This window comes from Nicotiana tomentosiformis, chromosome 1 (assembly GCF_000390325.3).
Source record: "Nicotiana tomentosiformis chromosome 1, ASM39032v3, whole genome shotgun sequence".
NCBI lineage: Eukaryota > Viridiplantae > Streptophyta > Magnoliopsida > Solanales > Solanaceae > Nicotiana > Nicotiana tomentosiformis.
In genome coordinates this window covers 42,508,532-42,533,941 of record NC_090812.1, presented here as the reverse complement: position 1 = coordinate 42,533,941, position 25,410 = coordinate 42,508,532, and the positions used below count along the sequence as shown (strand labels likewise).

Here is a 25,410-nt window from a genome sequence, read left to right as displayed (position 1 = left end):
TTGAATATGACCTGTGTACAAAATTTGGGGTCAATCGGATGTGATTTGGTTGGTTTCGGCATTGATTGTCGAATTTGAAAGTTTCAAGTTCTTTAAGTTTGAATCGGAGGATGATAAGTGATTTTAGCATTGTTTGATATGGTTTGAGGGCTCGACTAAGTCCGAATGGTGTTTTAGGACTGGTTGGTATGTTTGGTTGAGGTCCCGGGGATCTCGGGTGTATTTCGAATGCTTAACGGATTGAGTTCGGGACTTATGCAATTGTTGAAGCTGCTGCACATGGTGTAATCGCACCTGCGCACTTTGGGCCGCAGGTGCGGTGCCGCAGAAGCGTCCATGGAGTCGCAGAAGCGGTTTTGGCCCTGTCAAGCTGGGGCCGCATGTGCGGCGATAGATCCGCAGAAGCGGACATGCAGAAGCGGAAGAGGAGCACAGGTGTGGGCCCGCAGATGCGGGCCTTATTCGTAGATGCGAACCCAGTTCCCCTTAAGTGATTTTCGCATCTGTGATGGTATTTTCGCAGGTGCGGTACCGCAGATGAGGTTGAAGGCTCACAGAAACGAGATCTCTGGCAGAAAAAAGGGCTAAGTGCGAGGGTTTGATTTCATTATTCATTTTTTGGACTTAAGAGCTCGGGATTTGGCGATTTTTCAAGGGATTTTCAGAGGAAGCTCTGAGGTAATGATTCCTAACTCATTTTTGGTTGTATTCCATTAATATATAGTTGTCTTCTCCATTTAATTTCAGATTTGGGGTTGAAAATTTGGGAAAAATCTACGTTAAGTCCTTAGGCCGAATTTTAGGATTTTGATCGAGATGTTTTTATCGGATTTGAGTAATTTTGGTATGAGTAAATGGGTGTTCATATTTTGTGACTTTTACCCGATTCTGAGACGTGGGCCCGGGGAGACGTTTTGGGGCTATTTTTTAATTTCTTGCTTTAGCTTTGATTTCATTAATTAGATTAATTTCTTAAAGTTGTATTTATGGTATGTAATTTATTTTGGCTAGATTTGGGTCATTCAGAGCCGGATATTCGTGAAAAAGGTATTGTTACCGATTGATTGAGCTTGGTTCGAGGTAAGTGGATTGCCTAACCTTGTGCGGGGGAAATTCCCTTAGGATTTGGTGTTGTTATGATATGTGAGCACCGTGTATGCGAGGTAACGAGTGCGTACACGGGCTATTTGTGGAAAATCCTAATTTTTACCGAGTATTAGCCTGTTTTCATCTTATCTGAGTATACTAGCATGTGTAGTTATCCTGTTAGCCTAGAATAGCATGTCTACTTGTCCTAATTGCCTATTTAAACTCTTTGTAGCATGTTTAGTAAATCCCACTTCTTTCTTGACTTGTACTTAGTCTAAATTATAGGTTTTTTTCTGTAATTGTTATATTCATTTGTTTGAGTTACGTATTTACTTTGGAACTACGGGACGGTATCCCGAGAGATCCCCCCCTGCACATTTACTTTTGAGACTATGAGGCGATTCCTCGGAAGTTCTCCCTGCATATTTACTTTTGAGACTACGAGGCGGTACCTCGGGAGATCTCCTTGCACTTTTATTTCGGGACTACGAGACGGTATCTCGGGAGATCCCCTGTTGTTTATCCCTGTGTTGTGCGTTGCTACTTTGATATATTCTCCTTGTTTAAATTCCAGTCTCTTATTATATTGTTAAACTCTCCTGCTTATTTATTATATACCAGTATGGCCTTGACCTGACCTCGTCACTACTCGGCCGAGGTTAGGCTTGATACTTATTGGGTACCGATGTGGTGTACTCACGCCCTTTCCTGCACATATTTTTCGTGTGCAGATCCAGGTTCCTTTTACCAGCCTCATCCTTAGTTGCAGTCGATGCTGTTTTTCGGAGAACTTCAAGGTACATCTGCCCGCGCCCGCAGATCCTCGAAGTCCCCCTCTATCCTCCTTTGTTGATTCTTCTCTTATTTCTATAGATACTGATGTATAGAACAGTTAGAACTTCCTAGAAAATTATGACTTACGGTGTTCCGGGTCTTGGGAGTATCATGTATATTTCGAGAGTTGATTATTGTATATGCCGAGCGGTATCTCAATTGCTTATTAAAATATTTGTTACTACTAGTTGTTAATTTTCATATTCTTTATTTTATTTCCGCAAGTGTTAGGCTTACCTAGTCGTAGAGACTAGGTGCCATCACGACGATTCACGGAGGACGAATTTGGGTCGTGACAGATATTTACATATCTTATATGTAAATTCTCGTACTAATGAATTTCGCCGTTCTTCTCTTTCTTTTTTTCAAGCGGCCGATTCCAATTTTCTTCTTCTTCCCTTTTATTTTTCATATTGTAAGATAAAAATATGTGTGCTTGAGTTGGTGTACATCTATGTATATCACCATGTATATCTGTATGTATATCATATTGTATATCTTGATATACATTGTTAGATTTGGCAATATATTAAATTGGAATCAAATCGTCCAGTTTGATTTTAAGAGGGAGAAATTCATTTTGAATAAACTTATTTCAATTTTGTTCTTGTCAAAGAAAAAAAATAAAATTTTGATATAACAAGTTTAGAGAAAGTTCTAAAATATAAAACAATAAATATAATCGTGGGAATAAATAAATTTCATATACATTTTAATATATAAAAAAGGAAAATAAATTTTTGATATACGGTTTGATATATAGAAAGAAGAAACATAAATTTGTGATGTCCATTTTGGTATACACATATTTGATGTGTCATATACTGTGATATACAAACAATGCAATTATTTTTGTTGTGATATATATTGATATAGAGACAACAATAAATTTTAAACAACTATATTTATCATTTTATATTTTAGATATACAAAGAAAAAAAAAATATATATTTTGATATACACAAAGAAGGAAAATATTGTGATATACACATTCTTGTTGTGATATACACTCATTGGCTATCTGCTACCAATATCTATAACTAGGGCTTTTTTCTGCCAATTATGTAGGTAAGTTGTCACACCATGCCAAAATTCCCAAATTTTATCCCAACGATCTTTTTAGGCCCATCAATATGTGATTTTCAAGGTGTTGACTTGTGCCAATTATGTAGGTAAGTTGTCACACCATGCCAAAACCCCAATTTTTTTAAAATTTTTTTTATCCCAACGATCGTTTTTAGGCCCATCAATATGTGATTCTCAAGGTGTTGATAACTCATTACTCAATAGTTGATTATTTTTCTTGTAAAACGAATAATTTAGTAAAGAGACAGTTTTCCTTGAAGAAAACTGCAAATCAGTGTAAAAGCAAAGATAGAATCACAAGTGTTTGGCACAGATAGACAGGGGCTTTCTGCCACATACGTATTTTTGTAAGTTTATGAAACCTGAAGTTTCTTAACAATTGAAGTTTTTCTCTCTCTATTTCTTTGGGAGTTGAATTGAAAGTTAAAAAGACTACATAAGCCTTTAACTTCCTTTCGACCTCTTCAATCTTGTTTTACATAGTTAACGAACATGAAGACGACAATCCAGCAGACAGTAATAACTAACAATTAAAAAGGTGTGAAATTTAAATTGTAACACTTTGGTTCGAATTGTTTAGCGGCTCGTCGAGCATTTGACAAAATACGCCTTCCATATTTTTAAATAAGATTTGTTCCCTGGACACGAGCAATTCGACCTGTATGATTCTATTTTTTTCTTCCTATCTTTACTTCTGTAGGCTTCCCGATAATAACAATATTGCAAAAACTCTTTCACATGTCTTACCATTTGTTTCGGAATTGTCCGCTCATAGCAAGAAAAAATGTCTAATGATATATTTTCACTTCATGACACGGCAAAGAAAAAAGAGCTTTATTAGATTGGTCTTTCTGTGCTGACAAATGTCTCTTTCTCTTCTCTCAAGTCTACAACAAACAAGGGGGAGATGCAGAATTCGAACCTACATAAAAAGAACTTCATAGATTTACTGTCTAATTTTTATTTTATTTAACATTTTAACTCTCTCCAACTCCAAGAAAATGACTTAGACTAAGATAAGTCATTTCTCAATCACTTACATTTTTAGACACTTAGACTATCACCTCTTAGATACTTAACTGATGTCGAAATGTAACTATTTTTCCAAAAATATTACTTTTAGCCTGCGACTGCGACTGAAACAATTTATATTCGTTAGTCGTAAAAGTATATAAAATTTATATATTTTTATATATAACATGCAGATATGGGTATATATATATAAAATATATATTTTTTTGGCCATTATCTTAAGAGTGCTATACAATATCATTTCCCCAAAAAGGAAAGGAAATTTTACCTTTTATAGCAAAAGTATACACCATATTTATTATAAATCAAAACCCTTTTAAAATATTATTTTCTATAGCTACCTTTTATTTTCTATGGCAAAATAGGTATTTATGGTATACACTACCGTTAAGGTGTTAAATACGCTATTTATGTTTTTCTCTTACATTCTTTCAGTTATTCTCTCTCATAATAAGGTCTGCGTATACTCTACCCTCCCCAAACCCTACTTGTGGGAACTCACTGGGTTGTTGTTGTTGTTGTTGTTGTTATTGTATTCTTTAAGTTATTCTCTCTCAAAATCTCAGCAAAATACTTCTTCTTTCTCTGTCCACGATCTCTCTGTTTCACAACAAGATTGTGCTAATTGTTAAAGTACGATTCTCTCACGACACGATTCTCTCTCTTACTTTTAATGTTTTTTCTTTAAAAATTCGTGGTAAGTGTTAAAATTTTTGGGTTTTTGGCCAGCTCATGCTTCTTCTTTTTCTCTTCACTCCTTTTTTTAAAAAATAAAATTTCGCCATTGTTTGGTTTCAGCATAAAACTTCAAATTTCCTCTTCAATGGCTGATTCAACAACTCCGAAGAGGGTTACATGAGGTATACCAACTAAAGCACTCGATATTGATGGGATATCTTTCGATTTGCAAATCACTCAAGGGGAACCTATATTTGCAGGTTCATCAGCAACCATGAAAGCCGAAAGGCGAACAAAAATACGCAATGACCCTATGAAACAAGGTCAAGATGAGAAATCTTCGAAAAAATTAACACTTCCTAATATTCCTCAAGTTTCTGTACAAAACTTAAATGTGGAAAAGAAAAGAAAACTTATCGATGTTGCTTCTGAGAGCAAGGGAAAAGAGATCGCTAAAGGAAGTAGCTCGGAAATACAGATGGACGAGGTATTCTTATTATATATATTTGAGTCTGCATACACTGATTTTAGCTTGTAAAGTGATTTTTATTTTTTGTATTTATATATATTTGAGTTCATAAAATAACAATTTTAAATACACCAATAGTTCTACCATTATTGCCAGAACTCAAAGTTGTTTTTTTGTCATAATCAGTATTTTTTGATGTATTCATGTCTAAGTTTTGTATTCATGTATTCACTGTTTTGTATGTACTTGTCACGACCCAAAATCCAACTAGCCGTGATGGCACCTAACCCAACCCGCTAGGTAAGCCAACTTTCAATTATCCAATTTCAATAATAATTATTAAAGCAATTTAAGTAAATAATTATCTTAACTTTATACATTCCCCAAGAACTGATAGTACAAATCATGAGCTTCTAAGAATAGAGTATACAAAGCAAAAATGAAATAAATACATAGTCTGTTTGAATAATACATAAACAGAGCTTTTATAAATCTAAGGCTACCCTGAACAAGAGGTAGCTATAACAGGAAAGGTGCATCTTCAAATCCAGCAACCATCGAACACAGCAACAAGGGCAGCCAATATCTGCACGCAATATGCAGATGTGCAGTATCAGTACAACCGATCCCATGTACTGAGTAAGTAACAAACCTAGCCTTAGGTTGAAAGTAGTGACGAGCTTGTACCAAGGTCGGAGTCCAACTTCCATAACCAATAATATTAAACAAGTAATACCAGAAGTAACTCAAAGAATAAATGCTCAGCTAAATCATGACTTCTAAAAATAGTTCTGCCTTTCAAGTACATCAATGAAAACCCAAATCGTTTACCGAAGTTACCAAAAATATGAATAAGTTTGAAAATAATAATTTTTCTAAAATCCTTTCAATAATAAATAAAATATCTCATTTTCTTTCGAGATAACCAGTGTAAAAAAAATGCATCACTATGCCCATCTGTCAACATGTGTGAGAAATCATGAATAATGTGATATCGTACAGCATGAGGAAAACACACCTCTATGCATATATGTCATGTGTGCATGTCAATGCAATGTATCTCAGAGATTGTACTCATGTACTCACACTCTCGGAGTACTCAATCTCACTGTCTCGCATTCTCTCTCACTATGCTCAGCACACTCAATCACTCAGCTCTATACAATACCTGCTACGGCGTGCAGCCCGATCCCTGTTTATAGTCGACTGTGCTCACTGGGGGTATGTACAGACTCATGAGGGGCTCCTACAGCGCAAGCGCTATAAGCACGGACAACTCACGTGCTGCACGAACAACTCACGTGCGATAATATAAATATCTGGATCCGCTAAGCCAACTCACGTGCTGCACGGCCAACTCACATGCAATAATAATATAAGGATCCGTACGGCCAACTCACATGTTGCACGGCCAACTCACGTGCAATAATAATATAAGGATCTGCACGGCCAACTCACGTGTTACACGGCCAACTCACGCGCAATAATAATATAAGGATCTGCACGGCCAAATCACGTGTTGCACGACCAACTCACGTGCAATAATAAGCTAATAAGGCCTGCTGCAGGCGGGCAACTCCGATCCATATAATAGTAATAATATATATAAAGGCAATATTGCATGTTGCGGCGTGCAGCCCGATCCAAAAAGTATATTCACAATCAGGCCTTCGGCCTCCCTCAGTCATCAATCTCTCCAGTCTCTCTCTCATGGGCTCACAATGTCATGAGAATAGCCCAAAAATGATGATATGATGTATCAATAAATAACAACAGAGACTGAGATATGATATGTAATAAAATAAATATGACTGAGTATGAATTTTTAACATAACTAATAATTCACAGCAATATAACCTTTGTAAGTCCCAATAATACTGGCACATAGCCTCAACATGATTTTTTTAATATGCTTTTCAGCTCAATTTCTTTAACTCATAAAATCGCATGAAAAATGCCAAGATTATTTAACTACAAAATTTCACAAAAATAATTATGTCACAATTTCTATAGTGCACGCCCACACGCTCGTCACCTAGCATGTGCGTCACCTCCTAAAAATTCATATAATACATATATTCAGGGTTCATACCCTCAGCTCCAAGATTAGAAGAGTTACTTACCTCGAACAAGCCAAATCTAATGTCGAGCAAGCTAAGCAATGCTCCAGAAATTCCATTTTGCGCGTATCAACTTCCAAACGGCTCAAATCTAGTCACAATTAATTTGATTCAACTCACAAAAATTATACGAATTAATTCCATATCAAAATACTGATATTTTCCAAAAATCCGAAATTACGCCCCAAAAATCACCCATTGGTCCACGTCTCGGGATTCTATAAAACTTACAAAATCCGAAACCTCATTCAACCGCGAGTCCAACCATACCAAAATTACTCAAATCCGACCACAACTCGGCCTTCAAATCCACAATTTAAACTAAGAGGGTTTTCAAACTTTTCCAACTTAATTCACTAATTAAATGATAAAAATAACCATGGATTCGGGTAATTTAACCAATATTGAGTTAAGAACACTTACCCCGTTGTTTCCCTTGAAAAACTCTCGAAAATCACCTCTTCCCGAGCTCAAATTCGTCAAAAACTGAAAATGGGACGAAGTCCCATTCTAGACCTCTCTTCTTCGCGAACGCGACAGGTCCCTCGCATTCGCGAAGCACAACTCGACTGCCCACAAATTTAACCTTTTGCGAATGCGACCGTGGCTTCACAAACGCGAAGCTTTGCAAACCTTACCCTTCGCGAATGCGACCACGGCTTCGCAAATGCGAAGCTTTACTAGCTCAGACCTTCGCGAACGTGTAGAACAAGGACCCGGGGGTCCCCAATAGCCTCACACCTCTTCGCGAACGTGACACCTCTCACGCGTTCGCGATGCACACACATACCGTACCTTCGTGTTCGCGTCCGCTTCCTCCCCTTCATGGACACGAAGAACAAAACCTCACACTCAGAAAACACTCTTCACGAACGCGAGGGCCCACTCGCGAATGCGAAAGAGAATCAGAAAAATGCAGTAGCAGATATCAGCAATCTTACCAGGGCCAAAAATGATCCGTTAACCATCCAAAACTCACCCGAGCCCCTCGGGACCTCAACCAAATATACCAACAAGTCCTAAAATATCATACGGACTTAGTCGAACCCTCAAATTATCTCAAACAACGCTAAAACCATGAATTGCACCATAATTCAAGCCTAATGAACTTTGAAATTTCTAGTTTCTACAAACGACTCCGGAACCTATTAATTCACGTCCGATTGACCTCAAATTTTACACACAAGTCATAAATGACATAACGGAGGTATTCAAATTTTCAGAATCAGATTCCGACCCCGATATCAAAAAGTTAACCCCCGGTCAAACTTCCCAAAAATTCAACTTTCAGCATTTCAACCCTAATTCCACTACGGACCTCCAAATAATTTTTTGGACATGCTTCTAAGTCCAAAATCACCATACGGAGCTATTGGAATCATCAGAATTAAATTCCGAGGTCATTTACTCATAAGTCGACATCCGGTCACTATTTTAACTTAAGCTTTAAACCTTGGAACTAAGTGTTCCAATTCATTCCAAAACCTCACCGGACCCGAACCAATTGCCCCCGTAAGTCACACAACAACTGTAAAGCCCAATTTGAGCAGTAAATGGGGAAACGAGGTTGTAATACTCAAAATGACCGGTCGGGTCGTTACATTCTCCCCCACTTAAACATACGTTCGTCCTCGAACGTGCTAAGAGTTTTTTCCAAGCCATCAAATCACTGTTCCATCTTACCACACACGTACTCGGGGGTGAACCCACGTCACCCTATTCCATATGAGCTTGACAACATAATACAACTGAAATCACTGGTTTAACTTTAGCCCATAAACCTTGGAATTTAATTTCCAACCTTTAGAATTTCTTTCAAGACACGAATCTTACATTTACACCATGTATGAGTTTGAACAAGTTGTATCAAGCCATAACCATAACCATAACCACGGACATAATCACCTAACATATTACACAACTTGCATGCTCATAGCACCATTCCTGACCACAATGACTACTCCAAAACCAACCAAATACTAGTATTAAACCCATATCGGACCAAACCTCATCCCAAAACCTTCGTACACTATTGATAATAAAAGAAACATGCGAAATTTCATGACTACTTATCAGATCAATAGGTCACGGAGCTCTCTCGCCCCAACCAGAACCATAATCACTTCCTGAGCCGACTCTCAATATTATACTCCCAAATATACCGAAATCAAACCTGATACTACCCATTCTCGGTCCAATGACCTTATATTACTAAACACAACTGTTTCATAGACATGCCGCACCAATATAACTCAGAGCCACATCCCGTGCCATTCGTGCACTAATACGCAACAATTCAAATGTACCCAATCATGGAAAATGACTCAAATGAGAGAACTGCCCCGCCAGATTAACAAGTACCGCCACAACAAAACGCTAAAAATTCATCATACATCGTAGAACCATCACCCGATTCTAACACAAGGTTCATACCTTAACATAACTCCACCGCAATACGTGACCCCATCCAAACACTGGTCCATAATACATACCTCGAGCCACCCCACTCAAAATCAATAACCACAGAGAGGCAAATGACAAAATAATTCCACACAAAACATGAAAGAACATAACCATTACGCAATCGATCATGCAATAACCAAATACTCATCACACTCAAATTTCGCTATAAAGCTCAAATAGAACTGCACCATCTGTGCACATAACCAATGAATCACAACTCCTCGTAGCATAAAGGAGTAAATCACAGATCATTTCAGAACACGAATAAGTTCAACATTAACCGAATAACACATCCCTCAACAATAGCAGTATGGAGCCAACCATTCCAGCTCAGTGTAGAATACATATCCTAATTGGGCCTACCAATGGAGCCCGAAATCAACTCGGGTTACCCACAAATAGATAAAAATCCCTCCGAAAATCCATAATTACTGAATCACAATACATTCTATCATTTGACTAGCTCCGGCCACAACTTCACAGTCCACAACCATGAAACAATTTGCTCCTGAGAACTCCCAAATCTCCAAATCCATAGAACACACGAATCACCATGTTTGATTCCATCTCCACCGCTCGAATGCCTAACACCTCTCTCATACACGATCCCACGAGAAATACTTTAAAAGTTCTTCCGTGCCACTTGGCAAAATTTGAATATCAGCAGTCTATCAACCATGTGAGTACCACAATACTAATTAAACATCTGTAAGTCAAAATACAATGCGCCTTCTGAAATACACACCCTTCTCATACATCTAGTAGTAATCGTATTCATCTAGTCATTTGGAACCGCCCATGTTGTCTAAGAATTCATGACCATTCTGCCCAAACTTCGTTACCTTCCTTCAAGACTGAACTGCCACATTGTACATGTAAATCTAACTTCCGCACAACACATAACATCTATCTTGCCATCATGTGAAAAGCATAAGAATCTCATTATCAACTCTGGTCACCAGGAAATTACATATATAGTTAGTTAGAAACCTTTATCGTGCTTCCTTCTAAGAGGAAATCACAATACACAACACGTTTCTCACACTAGTAGAAAATATCCGGTTCCAACCATGGTAGAAACCATCAAGAACACTTTAAAATCCATCTGCACATAACCAAGCTATTAGAACTAAATTTCTCTAACTCGACCAAACCATGTAGGTCACCAAACCCAAGAATATTACCACCAAAACATTTGTAGAGTCTCACCACATCATTATTACCCATATAAATACAACAACCGAAAAACCCACTCTGAAAATACCTTATTTGAGTCTAAGGCCGTTTCATTCACCTTCCTGATACCAAAATATAAAACCCATAATGATATACAAAAATGCCACAAGTCTCGACACTATCCAATTTAAATCTCAGATTTTTGCCGCAAACAAATCCGCTTAAAATTCTCAATTGTTACATACAAATCTCGAATCCATTAGAACTTTCTCGAGAATAACCCCGTTTGTTCAAATCCACATTACACCGCCCAAATGGGCCAAAAGACACGTGCCCCATTAGCACAACAGCTCTAAAAGAAGTAACTTTACTTTAATACCACCTCTCAAATTCATACTCCGTGCATACTATATCATTCACAAATAACAACTCACTCATCCCACGATTTTCATATATTCATAAGTGCAATATAACCCGTATCCAGAAATTTCCTTATTCGAGTCATCATCGATCTCAACTTTTGCAAGTCATAACTAACCTACCAGTATGCCTCAGCCCAAAATTAAACCTTTACATATAATTATGAAATTGAATTATCAATAGCAGGCTCCCTCATTTGGCTCAAAGCCATAGATTACAACATTCCATAGCTCACAATTCCAATGCTTTATTACTGTCATAATGTTACAGTCAGTTTAACAAAATGTCTTCTCAAACTCCTACAACGCTAACCATAAAAATACCCCAAATCATCTGCTAAGCTCGCAATCATTCTCTTGACACTCAAGTCAACTATCTCAGCCAGATTCAAATTCAAATCTCCATACATATGCCCTACTGGCAGAAAAGAAACTCTCCACTCACATTATAAGGAATACACCTACGTAGATTACTCCGTAGGAAATAATCCACCTGCTTAACCTCAAATTGGTATCTTGATATACCCTTTCGCAGTCATAATTACTATGCAATCACTTAGTCTATCTGAGTCAAAACTCACTAACCAGACATGAGAATTTAATTTGTCCCAAAATTTAACAATCGTGAAAGATCCTTCAAAACATTCACACTCGAGATTGTACGTCACATCAAAACAAAATCAAGCACCCAATGGCCTTCTTTTACATTTCAAGGAAACACTTCTTGTCACATTCAAATCGTCTTAACACATCCCGCAGTTACATCATACTCATCACAAAGCCATTTCACCGCTCATAGAGCCATAAATTCCACTATAGGGTCATTACTGGACATATGAGTCCAACTGTACAGGTTAAAATTGAAGCTACTGAGCTCAAGCTACGGTCTAACCATGGCCTCAAGTTCTCCAGACTGGCCCATCACCAAAACACAAAATACTCACCTCGAACCTCGTTCATAGAATCACAAAGCCGGCAATGCACAACTGATACTGAGCGCTCATATGCGCATACGAATAAGTGGAAGGAATTCAGAGAGTTATACCTCAAGCTGAATCAATCCCGCACGATAAGGAAAGAAAGATGGGAAGTATATATCCTAAATGCCCTGTAGCCTCTCGAAGATAAGTATGGACGTCATCATATCGATCCGCAAGACTCTACTAGACACTTGCTCATGACTTGTAGAACCTATGAGCCTAGAGCTCTGATACCACCTTGTCACGACCCAAAATCCAACTAGTCGTGATGGCACCTAACCCAACCCGCTAGGTAAGCCAACTTTCAATTATCCAATTCCAATAACAATTATTAAAGCTATTTCAGTAAATAATTATCTTAACCTTATACATTCCCCAAGAACTAGTAGTACAAGTCATGAGCTTCTAAGAATAGAGTATACAAAGCAAAAATGAAATAAATACATAGTCTGTTTGAATAATACATAAACAGAGCTTTTATAAATCTAAGGCTACCCTGAACAAGAGGCAGCTATAACAGGAAAGGTACATCTTCAAATCCGGCAACCATCGAACACAGCAATAAGGGCAGCCAATATCTGCACGCAATGTGCAGATGTGTAGTATCAGTACAACCGACCCCATGTATTGAGTAAGTAACAAACCTAACCTTAGGTTGAAAGTAGTGACGAGCTTGTACCAAGGTCAGAGTCCAACTTCTATAACCAATAATATTAAACAAGTAATACCAGAAGTAACTCAAAGAATAAATGCCCAGCTAAATTATGACTTCTAAAAATAGTTCTGCCTTTCAAGTACATTAATGAAAACCCAAATCGTTTACCGAAGTTACCAAAAATATGAATAAGTTTGAAAACAATAATTTTTCCAAAATCCTTTCAATAATAAATAAAATATCTCATTTTCTTTCCAGATAACCAGTGTAAAACAAATGCATCACTATGCCCATCTGTCAACATGTGTGAGAAATCATGAATAATGTGATATCGTACAACATGAGAAAAACACACCTCTATGCATATATGTCATGTGTGCATGTCAATGCAATGTATCTCAGAGATTGTACTCATGTACCCACACTCTCAGAGTACTCAATCTCACTGTCTCGCATTCTCTCTCACTATGCTCAGCACACTCAATCACTCAGCTCTATACAATACCTACTGCGGCGTGCAGCCCCATCCCTGTTTATAGTCGACTGCGCTCACTGGGGGTATGTACAGACTCATGAGGGGCTCCTACAGCCCAAGCGCTATAAGCACAGACAACTCCCGTACTGCACGGATAACTCACGTGCCATAATATAAATATCTGGATCCGCACAGCCAACTCACGTATTTCACGGCCAACTCACGTACAATAATAATATAAGGATCCGCACGGCCAACTCACGTGCTGCACGGCCAACTCACGTGCAATAATAATATAAGGATCTGCACGGCCAACTCACGTGCAATAATAATATAAGGATCTGCACGGCCAACTCACGTGTTACACGGCCAACTCACGTGCAATAATAAGCCAATAAGGCATGATGCATGCGGGCAGCCCCGATCCATATAATAGTAATAATATATATAAAGCCAACATGGCATGTTGCGGTGTGTAGCCCGATCCAAAAAATATCCTCACAATCAGGCCTTCGGCCTCCCTCAGTCATCAATCTCTCCAGTCTCTCTCTCATGGACTCACAATGTCATGAGAATAGCCAAAATATGATGATATGATGTATCAATAAATAACAACAGAGACTGAGATATGATATACAATGAAATGAATATGATTGAGTATGAATTTTCAACATAACTAATAATTCACAGCAATATGACCTCTGTGGGTCCCAATAATGCTGGTATATAGCCTCAACATGATTTTTTTAATATGCTTTTCAGCTCAATTTCTTTAACTCATAAAACCGCATGGAAAATGCCAAGATTATTTAACTACAAAATTCCACAGAAATAATTATGTCACAATTTCTATAGTGCACACCCACACGCCCGTCACCTAGCATGTGCGTCACCTACCAACAATTCACATAATACATATATTCAAGGTTCATACCCTCAACTCCAAGATTAGAAGAGTTACTTACCTCGAACAAGCCAAATTCAATGTCGAGCAAGCTAAGCAATGCTCCAGAAATTCCATTCTGTGCGTATCAACTTCCAAACGGCTCGAATCTAGTCAAAATTAATTTGATTCAGCTCACAAAAATTATACGAATTAATTCCATATCAAAATACTAATATTTTCCAAAAATCCGAAATTACGTCCCAAAAATACCCTTGGGGCCCATATCTCGGAATCCGATAAAAATTATAAAATCCGAACCCCCATTCAACCATGATTCCAACCATACCAAAATTACTAAAATCCGACCACAACTCGGCCTTCAAATCCTCAATTTAAACAAAGAGGGTTTTCAAACTTTTCCAACTTAATTCACCAATTAAATGATTAAAAAAAATTATGGATTCGGGTAATTTAACTAATATTAAGTTAAGAACACTTACTCCGTTGTTTCCCTTAAAAAACTCCCGAAAATCACCTCTTCTCGAGCTCAAATCCGTCAAAAACAGAAAATGAGACTAAGTCCCATTTTCAGAACTTAAACTCTCTGTCTAGACCTCTCTTCTTTGCGAACGCGACAGGTCCCTCGCGTTCGCGAAGCACAACTCGACTGCCTACAAATTTAACCCTTCGCGAACGCGACCATGGCTTCATGAATGCGTAGAACAAGGACCCGGGGGTCCCTAATAGCCTCACACCTCTTCGCGAACGTGACACCTCTCACGCGTTCGCGATGCACACACATACCATACCTTTGCATTCGCGTCCTCCCCTTCGCGGACGCGAAGAATAAAACCTCACACTCAGAAAACACTCTTCGCGAATGCGAGGGCCCACTCGCGAACGCAAAAGAGAAAATCAGAAAAATGTAGCAGCAGATATCAGCAATCTCAGCAAGGCCAAAAATGATCCGTTAACCATCCAAAACTCACCCAAGCCACTCGGGACCTCAACCAAATATACCAACAAGTCCTAAAACATCATTCGGACTTAGTCGAACCCTCAAATCACTTCAAACAATGCTAAAATCATGAATTTTACCCTAATTCAAGCCTAATAAACTTTGAAATTTCTAGTTTCTACAAACGACTCCGGAACCTATCAATTCACGTCCGATTGACCTCCACAAGTCATAAATGACATAACGGAGGTATTCAAATTTTCAGAATCAGATTCCGACCCCGATATCAAAAAGTTAATCCTCGGTCAAACTATCCAAAAATTTAACTTTTGGCATTTCAAGCCTAATTCCACTACGGACCTCCAAATAATTTTTTGGACACGCTCCTAAGTCCAAAATAACCATACGGAGCTATTGGAATCATCAGAATTAAATTCTGAGGTAGTTTACACATAAGTCGATATCCGATCACTATTTTAACTTAAGCTTTAACCCTTGGAACTAAGTATTCCAATTCATTCCAAAACCTCATCGGACCCGAACTAATTGCTCCGGCAAGTCACACAACAACTGTAAAGCCCAATTTGAGCAGTAAATAGGGAAAAAGGGTTGAAATATTCAAAACGACCGGTCGGGTCGTTACAGTATTGTATTTTGTATATAATAAAAATAATGTATTTCATATATGCATATGTTTATATGTATTTGAACTCATAAACAACCTACATTAAAAACAATTAAAGTAATATAACAACCTAACTGTATTCATCTGTATTTTCAAGCATGGAATTATCTTTATTGTTGTGTTTATATGCAGGAAATAAAATTCTTTGTTAAACACCCCGCCTACTTCATCGCCGCATATCAGTTCCTACACTAACACCGACATAAACTCTGACCTCAAAGAAAAATTTAGTCTAGAGCAGTACAAATTATTTGGTACTACATGTTTTGATATATTCCTCGGTAGAAGCATTGTGAGGTTCAACACCAATTGTTCAAGTGCTTCATGGTTCTAGAGCTTGAAGAAAGTTCTATTGACTAATTTTTAATTTACTCAGACTAAGATATGGAGCACTCATTTGGGACTATGCTATGCAGAAGTTAGATGCCGATACGATAAGCAACAATGAAGCACCGGCAAAGATTGTTAGGCAAATCAAAGAATCGAATACTTCTGTGAAGATAGTTATAGAATAGTTTTCTGTTTTACATATTGTATTTTCAGCTTATTACTGAATTATTCATGGTTTTACGCAACCTTTTTGTTTAGAATACATGAATGTGTGTTTTGTCTTAATGCAACTGTTATTATGAATACATTCATTTTTTATATATACTTCTATATTCAAATTCTCATGATTCAAGAATCCATTTTACTGTTACTGTTTTTTTAAAAGTGTTGAAAATAATGTAATCAAATGTAGTTGTATTAACAGTATTTTAGTTATATGATTATGCCCAACTATGTCTTATAAAAAGGACAAGCGGTCGTTGCAAATATATCCCGGCTAATAAGTCCGGAGTCGAATCCCACAAGGAATTAACCTATTAACCACAACTACTAGACTCGCACAAATTCACACAATCAATCTTCAGAAATATTCAAATAACACTTTGGAAGTTTATTAACTACATATTACGTAATGAAAATGCAATAATAAATAACTAACTATGAACGGTTTGTAAACAAGAATTGGAATGATCTAAGGTTGTGATTTCCTCTATTGTAGAAATCTTTTCCGCTATGTTTTTCTATAAATTCGCCTAACTCTTCTCTATCGATCATAAGCATTATGATTGTCGTAACTCTCTCCCGAGTAATTACCATAATTTACTAGACATATTCTCCCGAATTACGCTAGCTGGCATTAAATACGGCTCACTCAGATCGCACCAAGGTTTCGTTATCCCTAATCCCACCTTTAAACCCTTCATATTGATCCCTCATATACGTTAGGAGTGATGTTGTTCAACAACTACCTAAATATGCACACTCTCCCGAGTAATACATACTAAATAGGCACAGCTAATTGAGGGCCCTTCAATCAAGCACATGAATAATATAATTGAACAAATAGAGAAAATACTACGGTAAATTTATATTAATGTAATAAGAAAATTATCCTTCAATAGGTTCCATCAAAACTCTAGATTAGGAGTTTAGCTACTCATACTCATAGTAACAATATCCCAAATATTTTACATAATTCAATTACAAAGTAAAGATGAAAGGATGTAGAAATCAATAATTCTAACTCCCAACGGGTGATTCCACAAGCTATTCTTGCCTCCGGTTGCAAAAGTCCTCCAAAAGTGGCATTTTTAGGTCTATTTATATGTGTAGGAAAAGACCTAAACATGTAGGCAAAGTCCTAGTCAAATCCGGAGACGAAATAAGTCTTCAAAACTCGGACTCTGCACGCCCAGACCTGGCCTCGCGGGGCCTAACGCCTGGTGGACCTCGGCCCAGGCCTGGCATCTCCAGGTAAAAGGCCTGGTCAAGCTCGCCTTCTGCCCCGCCTCGCCAGGTCTCCCGCCAGCTACAAGCCTGGCGTCACCAGGTATAAGGCCTGCTCTAGGCTTGGCTTCGCCAGATATAACACCTGGTGTAGGCCTGGCTTTGCCAAATTCTCCTTTTCAACTGATCCCGAGCACGCTTTCGACTTTTAAGTATCCCCTTTGCTCTACTTTCATCACCAATTCACGTACACATAAAATGAACTTCATTACGAGCAAATAAAGTGTAATTTATCATTAAAGCATATAAAATGCACGGCGAATAATGTGCTAAACCATGAATTATAGCCACACATCAATACCCCACACTTAAACATTGCTCGTCCTCGAGCAATCAAACTACACTTATAGACACAACCTATTAAGCAATTCCCTTAACTCATTATACCAAGAATCTTTAAAATAGTTTAAGCACAAAGGTGTGATATCCTCGCCTCGAGATTTGACTCATAAATACCATGCCTTATTCACAATTCACTTACTTACTCTAACATGTAGGTCAACGAGATTACCTTTCCTTTATAAATCACGTGCCCTTACTCAATCAAAGAGCTTAGTTCCACACACAATGAATTTTTAGAACATAGAAACTCATGATAGACAAAATTCACTTGCTCTCAGAAATAATATTCATATGCCACAAATGATGCACCATAGGTTTTTCCGTAGTGTAATACTCTACTAATCGAGCTTATTCAGTCTAAGATCAAATAGGACTTTGATTGGTTGTAGTGTAGACTGCGGGTCAGGTAGGATATATTTGGATATAAGTGACTACACCTCCCTTAAGCACTTTAATACATACACTTTAACATTCAAGCCCATACTTATGTCAAACCAAAACTCCACCTTAACTTCACTTTATATTAGCCCCTACTTCTTTAAGCACCAGTATATCACTAGCCACCACCATCAAGAATTATTTTTCTTACAATACAACTATTTATATATTTTATTTTCTCTTAATCCAAGTGGCTTTTATTGACATATTTTTTTTAATTTTTTTTCAAACGGTGTACCTTTCTCCATATTTCAATTGTTCCACTCAATATCCAACCCACCACCCCACACTTTAACTTTTTTATAATTCATCACAATTTAAGTGCTCATGAGAGGTGATAAGGTTCAAATATATGGTCGATTCAAACAAAGGGGTACGACTTGTAATGTGGTTACCAAAGAAACAGGATTATAGGCTCAAAGGGGTTAACTACGATACATAACTTTTAGGCGGGTAAACTATATATATCTGGCTTAACAAAGAAACGCCTATATCACTTCCTAGACTGAACAAGACTACTTTTTCTCTTTGCACACACACGGGGCAAGTTCTAGATATCAAATGTAATGCACAGAATACATATAAAAACTCACACAGACATGGCACCTAACTCACTCAGGATTGGTTTCATCGACACTCCAGTCCAAGCAGTTAAGAAAAATTAAGAATCTATGATTTAAGGTACTAGAGTCAAAAACCGAGCCTAAGTGTCACAACCATAGTACTAACTATTCTCAAAGCATAACAAAGCTAAGAGATATTGCTGCAATTAAATGCATAGCCCCGCGGTTCCTACTCCTAAAAATTAAAACTAACTACACCCGGTTCAACTAAAAGACCTTGGAAAAGAACCGCGGCCCAAAGAAAAACCAAGGGGGAATTACTACACTACCTAAAAAAAATCTTTTTGGTATTTTTCTCTAGACTTACTTCCCTAAAGAAAATTGTCTAGGAGATCCATCGTCAGAAAGAGTCCAGCTATTTTTATTTTTTTTCTAACAAAAACAAATCACTAAACACAAATTCTTAAAACAAATAACTAAAACAATTATCTAACAAAAACGACACTTACTAAGACAACAAAAACAAGCAACTACAAGTAATTTCTACAAGTCCCCACCCCATACTTAGATCATGCATTGTCCTCAGTGCATGCACAAATTGACAAAACAAGAAAAATGAGTAGGGTGCAAGGAAACTCCCTGATCAAACTGCGTCCTCATCCTCTGAGGCTCTCAACTCTTCATCCTGTGCTTCCTCCTCATCATCATCATCGTCCTAAATACCTGGCCTCAACCCAAGCGGCGCCAGGCTTAGCGCCTGGTTTCCTTCATGTGACGCTGAAAACTCTGCTCGACTTGCCCAAAATCACCTGCAAACTTGTTAGTACCTAAAAACGAAAAGAAAAATTCGAACTACACTAAAAATCAACTATGAATTAGGTTCCCTCCCAACGAGCGCTTTAGTTAACGTCGTGGCATGACGGATACAACAGTACAATGGGTTGCCTCCCATGAAGTGCCTGATTTAACGTCACGACACGACGTAGATAATTGCACTTAAGGCTCGCTTAACCTTGGTGGCTCGAGCAAATGAGTCACTGACACTACTTTCGCATCTTCCATGCCCAAATAATGCTTTAACCTGTGCCCATTGACTCTAAACGTGCGAGAGTCATTTGCTGCAACAATCTCTACGGCTCCAGTCGGGTGAATCTCTACCACACTAAATGGTCCTGACTATCTTGACTTTAATTTACCCAGAAATAACCTCAATCTTGAATTGTATAGCAATACCATATCTCCGGGTTTAAAACTCTGCTCAAGAATATTTTTATTATGCATCATTTTCATTCTCTCCTTGTATAATCTTGTGCTCTCAAAAGCGTGGTAACGAAACTCATCAAGCTCGTGCAACTTTGTGACTCTACTTGTACTCGCAGCTTCTATATCGAGATTCAACTGCCTCAATGCCCACAAAGCACTATGCTCCAACTCCACTGGTAAGTGACACGCTTTCCCAAACACTAATTTATATGGCGACATGCCAATCGGAGTTTTGAAAGTGGTAGGATAGGCCTAGAGTGCATCATCTAACTTTCTCGCCCAATCTGTTCTTATAGCATTCACAGTCTTTATTAAAACGCTCTTTATCTCTTTGTTTAAAACTTTCACTTGCCCATTCGTTTGTGGATAATATGGGGTGGCGACCTTGTGGCGTATATCATACTTTTCTAACAACTTAATGAAGGCTCGATTACAGAAGTGAGTGCCTCTGTCACTGATTATTGCCCTTGGAGTGCCAAATCGGGTGAATATATTCTTTCTCAAAAAACCAGTTACCCCCTTTGCATTATTCTGAGGGAGCGCTGCAACCTCCACCAATTTGGACACGTAGTCCACAGCTACGAGTATATACTTGTTGCCATATGAGCTGATGAAAGGCCCCATGAAATCGATTCCCTATACATCAAACACTTCTACCTCCTGAATTGGGTTCATAGGCATCTCATGTTGACGAGAAATATTCCTGGTTCGTTGGCATTCATTACTACCTTTCACCCATAAGTGTGCATCTTTGAACAATGTCGGCCAGTAGAAGCCGGACTCCAAGACTTTCACAGTTGTCCTTACTCCCCCGAAATGGCCAACATATGGTAACGCGTGACAAGCCTGCAAAATAGAAGATTGGTCTATCTCGAGGATACACCTCCGGATCATGTTATCAACATAAATCCGGAACAGATAAGGCTCATCCCAATAATACATGTGACAGTCGCGAAAGAACTTTTTCTTTTGAACAGAAGAAAGGTCATAGGGGACAATACTGCTTGCCATGTAGTTTGCAATATCTGCATACCATGGCGCTACCTCAAGACTCGTGGCTAGTAGTTGTTCATCCGGGAAGGTCTCCACAATCTCTTCCACGTAAACCTTCTTCTCGGCTCCTTCCAGCCTGGACAAGTGATCAGCCACTTGGTTCTCTGTTCCCTTTCGATCATGGATTTCCAAGTCAAATTATTGCGGTAGTAGCACCCATCAAATCAGGCGCGGCTTTGAATCCTTCTTATCAATTAAGTACCTGAGAGCAACATGGTCAGTATAAACAATTACCTTAGAGCCTATCAGGTATGACCTGAATTTGTCAAATGCGAACACCACTGCTAGCATCTCCTTCTCAGTCACCGTGCAATTTAGTTGGGCACCACTCAAAGTTCTACTAGCGCAGTATATTGGATGCATGACTTTGTCTTTGCGCTGTCCAAACACTGCTCCCACAGCATAGTCGCTTGCATTACATATCAGCTCAAATGGTTGCTCCCAGTCAGGTGCAACTATGATGGGTGCTGTCATCAGCCTCTTCTTCAATTCCTCAAAAGCTGCCCTGCAATCATCAGAAAACACAAAAGGGTGATCTTTTTCAAGAAATTTACACAAGGGGTTAGCAATTTTGGAAAAATCTTTTATAAATCTTCTATAGAAGCCGGCGTGGCCCAGGAAACTTCTTATTGCTTTGACGGACGTGGGTGGTGGAAGCTTTTCGATCACATCAACCTTAGCACAATCTACCTCAATGCCCTTACTCGACACTAGGTGCCCCAAGACTATACCTTCTTGTACCATGAAATGGCACTTTTCCCAGTTGAGTACCAGATTCGTCTCGACACATCTTTTCAGCATTCTTTTCAAATTCCTTAGGCAATCATCGAATGAGTCTCCCACCACCGAGAAATCATCCATAAAGACCTCCACGATGTCCTCAACCATATTAGTGAAGATGACTATCATGTACCTTTGAAATGTGGCGGGTGCATTGCTTAGGCCGAACAACATCCTCCGAAAGGCGTAGACGCCATAAGGACAGGAGAATGATATTTTCTCTCTATCTTCCGGGGCAATGGAGATTTGATTATACCCCGAGTATCCATCTAGAAAGCAAAAGTGGGACTTCCCCGCCAATCTATCTAGCATTTGATCAATGAACCGCAACGGAAAATGGTCTTTTCGGGTGGCCTTGTTCAATCTTCTGTAGTCCATACAAATTCGCCATCCCGTGACTGTTCTTGTTGATATCAACTCATTGTTCTCGTTTTGCACTAAATTCATCCCACCTTTCTTAGGCACACATTGGACAGGGCTGATCCAGTTGTTGTCGGAGATGGGGGAAATGATCCCCGCATCTAATCACTTTATCACTTACTTTTTCACAACTTCCTTCATGTTGGGGTTTAGCCTTCTTTGATGTTCTCTGGAAGGTTTGTGGACATCTTCCAGTAGAATGTTATGCATACAGATGGCCGGGCTAATCCCCTTAATGTCTGCAATGGTCCAACCAATTACAGTTTTGCACTCACTCAGTACCTGCAAAAGTTGTTCTTTCTGCACATCTAACAAACCAGATGAGATAATAACAGGTAAATTTGAGTTAGGTCCCAAGAAAGCATATCTGAGGTGAGGTGGTAGCGGTTTTAATTCCAACTTTGGTGGCTCTTCTATCGATGGCTTAGCTGGAGGAATATTTCTTTCTTCTAAGTGCAAAGGCTCAAATTCGAGATCTCTTTTCCAAAACCCTTGGCCTTTAAGAGCCATCACCCATTCCGCCAAATCCTCTCCATTTACTTCATCTAAGTTCATGAGACAAGCTACTAGAGGGTCTTTAGCATTCAAGGTTTCATCTTCCTCCTCCAAAATTACATCCACGGCTTCTATTATAGAGCAGTTAGCAAATTCACTTGGTCGCCGCATAGATTTCTGCACGTTGAATATTCTTTCTTCATTATTTAGTCTCATTTTGAGCTCCCCAATCTCACAGTAGATTAAAGCTCTCCCAGTGGCCAAGAATGGTCTTCCCAAAATTATGGGAATCTCCTCGTCAACCCGACAGTCTAGAATGACAAAATCTGTTAGGAACACAAACTTCCCAACCTGGAATAATACATCATCAAGGATACCAGAGGGCCTCTTCACTGTTCGGTCGGCTAGCTGTAGTAACATGGATGTGGGTCTAGCTCTTCCTATGCCTAACCTTTTGTAGATAGCCAAGGGCATCAGGTTTATGCTTGCCCCTAAATCACACAATGCTTTAGCAAAAGCATAGTTGCCTATCGTGCATGAGATTGTGAAACTCCCTGGATCAGATAACTTCTCAGTTATGGGTCTCGTCACAACGACACTACATTTCTGAGTCAGTGTAACTGTGGCCAAGTCTTGAAAGTCGAACTTACGAGACATCAAGTCCTTCATCATTTTTGCATAACCAGGCATTTCCTTTAAGGCATCAATCAATGGAATGTTAACCTGAATTTGTTTCAACATCTCCAAGAATTTCTTATACTGCTCATCTTTTTGATATTTGGCCAATCTCTGGGAGAAGGGTGTTGGAGGCCGCTTCTTTCCTGTGATTTGATTTTGAACCTGCTCTGGCACTATTTCTACTACCTTCTCTTGCACTGACTCAGTTTCCTTCGTGACCTCTTTTTCTTTGCTTGATTCAGCTGGCGCATGTTGTACCATCACCTCTGTCAACCCTGCTGAATCATCTATCTCAATGGGTACTGGCACAAGTGTTTCAGTAGGTTGGCTCTCGCGAGCCATCTCTTGCTCCAGATCTAGGTCTCTACCATTTCGTAGACTCACTGCCATAAGTTGTTTTTGGCCCTGTTCTTTTGGATTGACTTGTGTATCTGCAGGTAACGTCCCTTGGGGACAATTGTTTAGAGCTGATTCATGTGAGTCTACTCTCTGTTGCATTTTTCCCGTGGACCCAATCAGTTGTTGCAGCATTCTGTTGTTGCTGTCCAGCATTCCCTTAAGTTTAGTAAAACCATCATCTTGTCTCATAATTTGTTGTTGTTAACATTGTTAATAAGTCAGCTGCTGATTTTGCTGGTTGTAACCCTGTTGCCTTTGGTAAGGCACAACTTGACCCAGTGGTCGCATAACTTCAGGATTGTTGTTGTTATTGTACTGTTGCTGCGCTGGTCTATATTGTTGATTTTGTTGACCCCAATTCTGACCACCTTGCATCTATCCCCCAGAGTTGGCTGCATAATTCATATCTTCCAAATAGTGTTGGTTATCACCTTCCGCACTCCACGAGCAAACATATGGTTAGTTAATGCATGGTGTACATAAGCCCCCGTTAGTTGCATCAACTATGTGAACCTGCTGCTTCTGGCTGATTTATCTATCTTCTTTGTGAGGATACTCATTTGTGTCATTAGAGTGGCCATATTCTCAACTATGGAGTTGTTTAGATCCGAAGCCACTGAGTGAACTACCGGAGTGATCGTAGAGGCTCTTGTCATCCATCCTGAGTTTTGGGCCATCTTATCAAGTAGGATCTTTCATTCTCTGAATGTTTTACTCAAAAATGCTCCACCTGCTGAAGCATCAACATTGGCCTTTAAGCCGTCAGCCAGTCCTATGTAGAATCTCTGCCCCAACATCTGATCTGGAATGCCATGATGTGGACACTTAACCAGCATACCCTTAAACCTATACCACGTTTCTTATAGTGATTCTGTTGGTCTCTGCCTGTAGCTCAATATATCATCAATCTGTTGGGCAGTTTTATTGGGTGGGTAGAATTTGTTCAAAAATTGCTTGACTAATTCCTCCCAAGTAGTGATGGAGTTTATGGGGAGTGAATTAAGCCAAGTCTGAGCTTCTCCTGTCACCGAGAATGGGAACAATAGCATCTTTATTGTGTCCGGTGTCACGTTAGGTTGCCTTTGCGTGACACATATCGACAGGAAATTCTTCAGATGCTGCTGAGGATCTTCAATGT

General features: G+C 38.9%; 1 protein-coding gene across 1 annotated transcript; it reads right to left on the bottom strand.

The window, feature by feature from the left end:
- Positions 1 to 21,083: 21,083 nt before the first annotated feature.
- On the bottom strand, positions 21,084 to 24,461 carry LOC138906289 (uncharacterized). The gene is made up of 5 exons (XM_070194823.1): positions 23,101 to 24,461; positions 22,983 to 23,008; positions 22,822 to 22,939; positions 21,735 to 22,005; positions 21,084 to 21,611 (listed from the first exon to the last, which is right to left on the bottom strand). Exons 1-5 carry the CDS (start codon positions 24,459 to 24,461, stop codon positions 21,084 to 21,086), a joined length of 2,304 nt encoding a protein of 767 aa, XP_070050924.1.
- Positions 24,462 to 25,410: the final 949 nt, after the last annotated feature.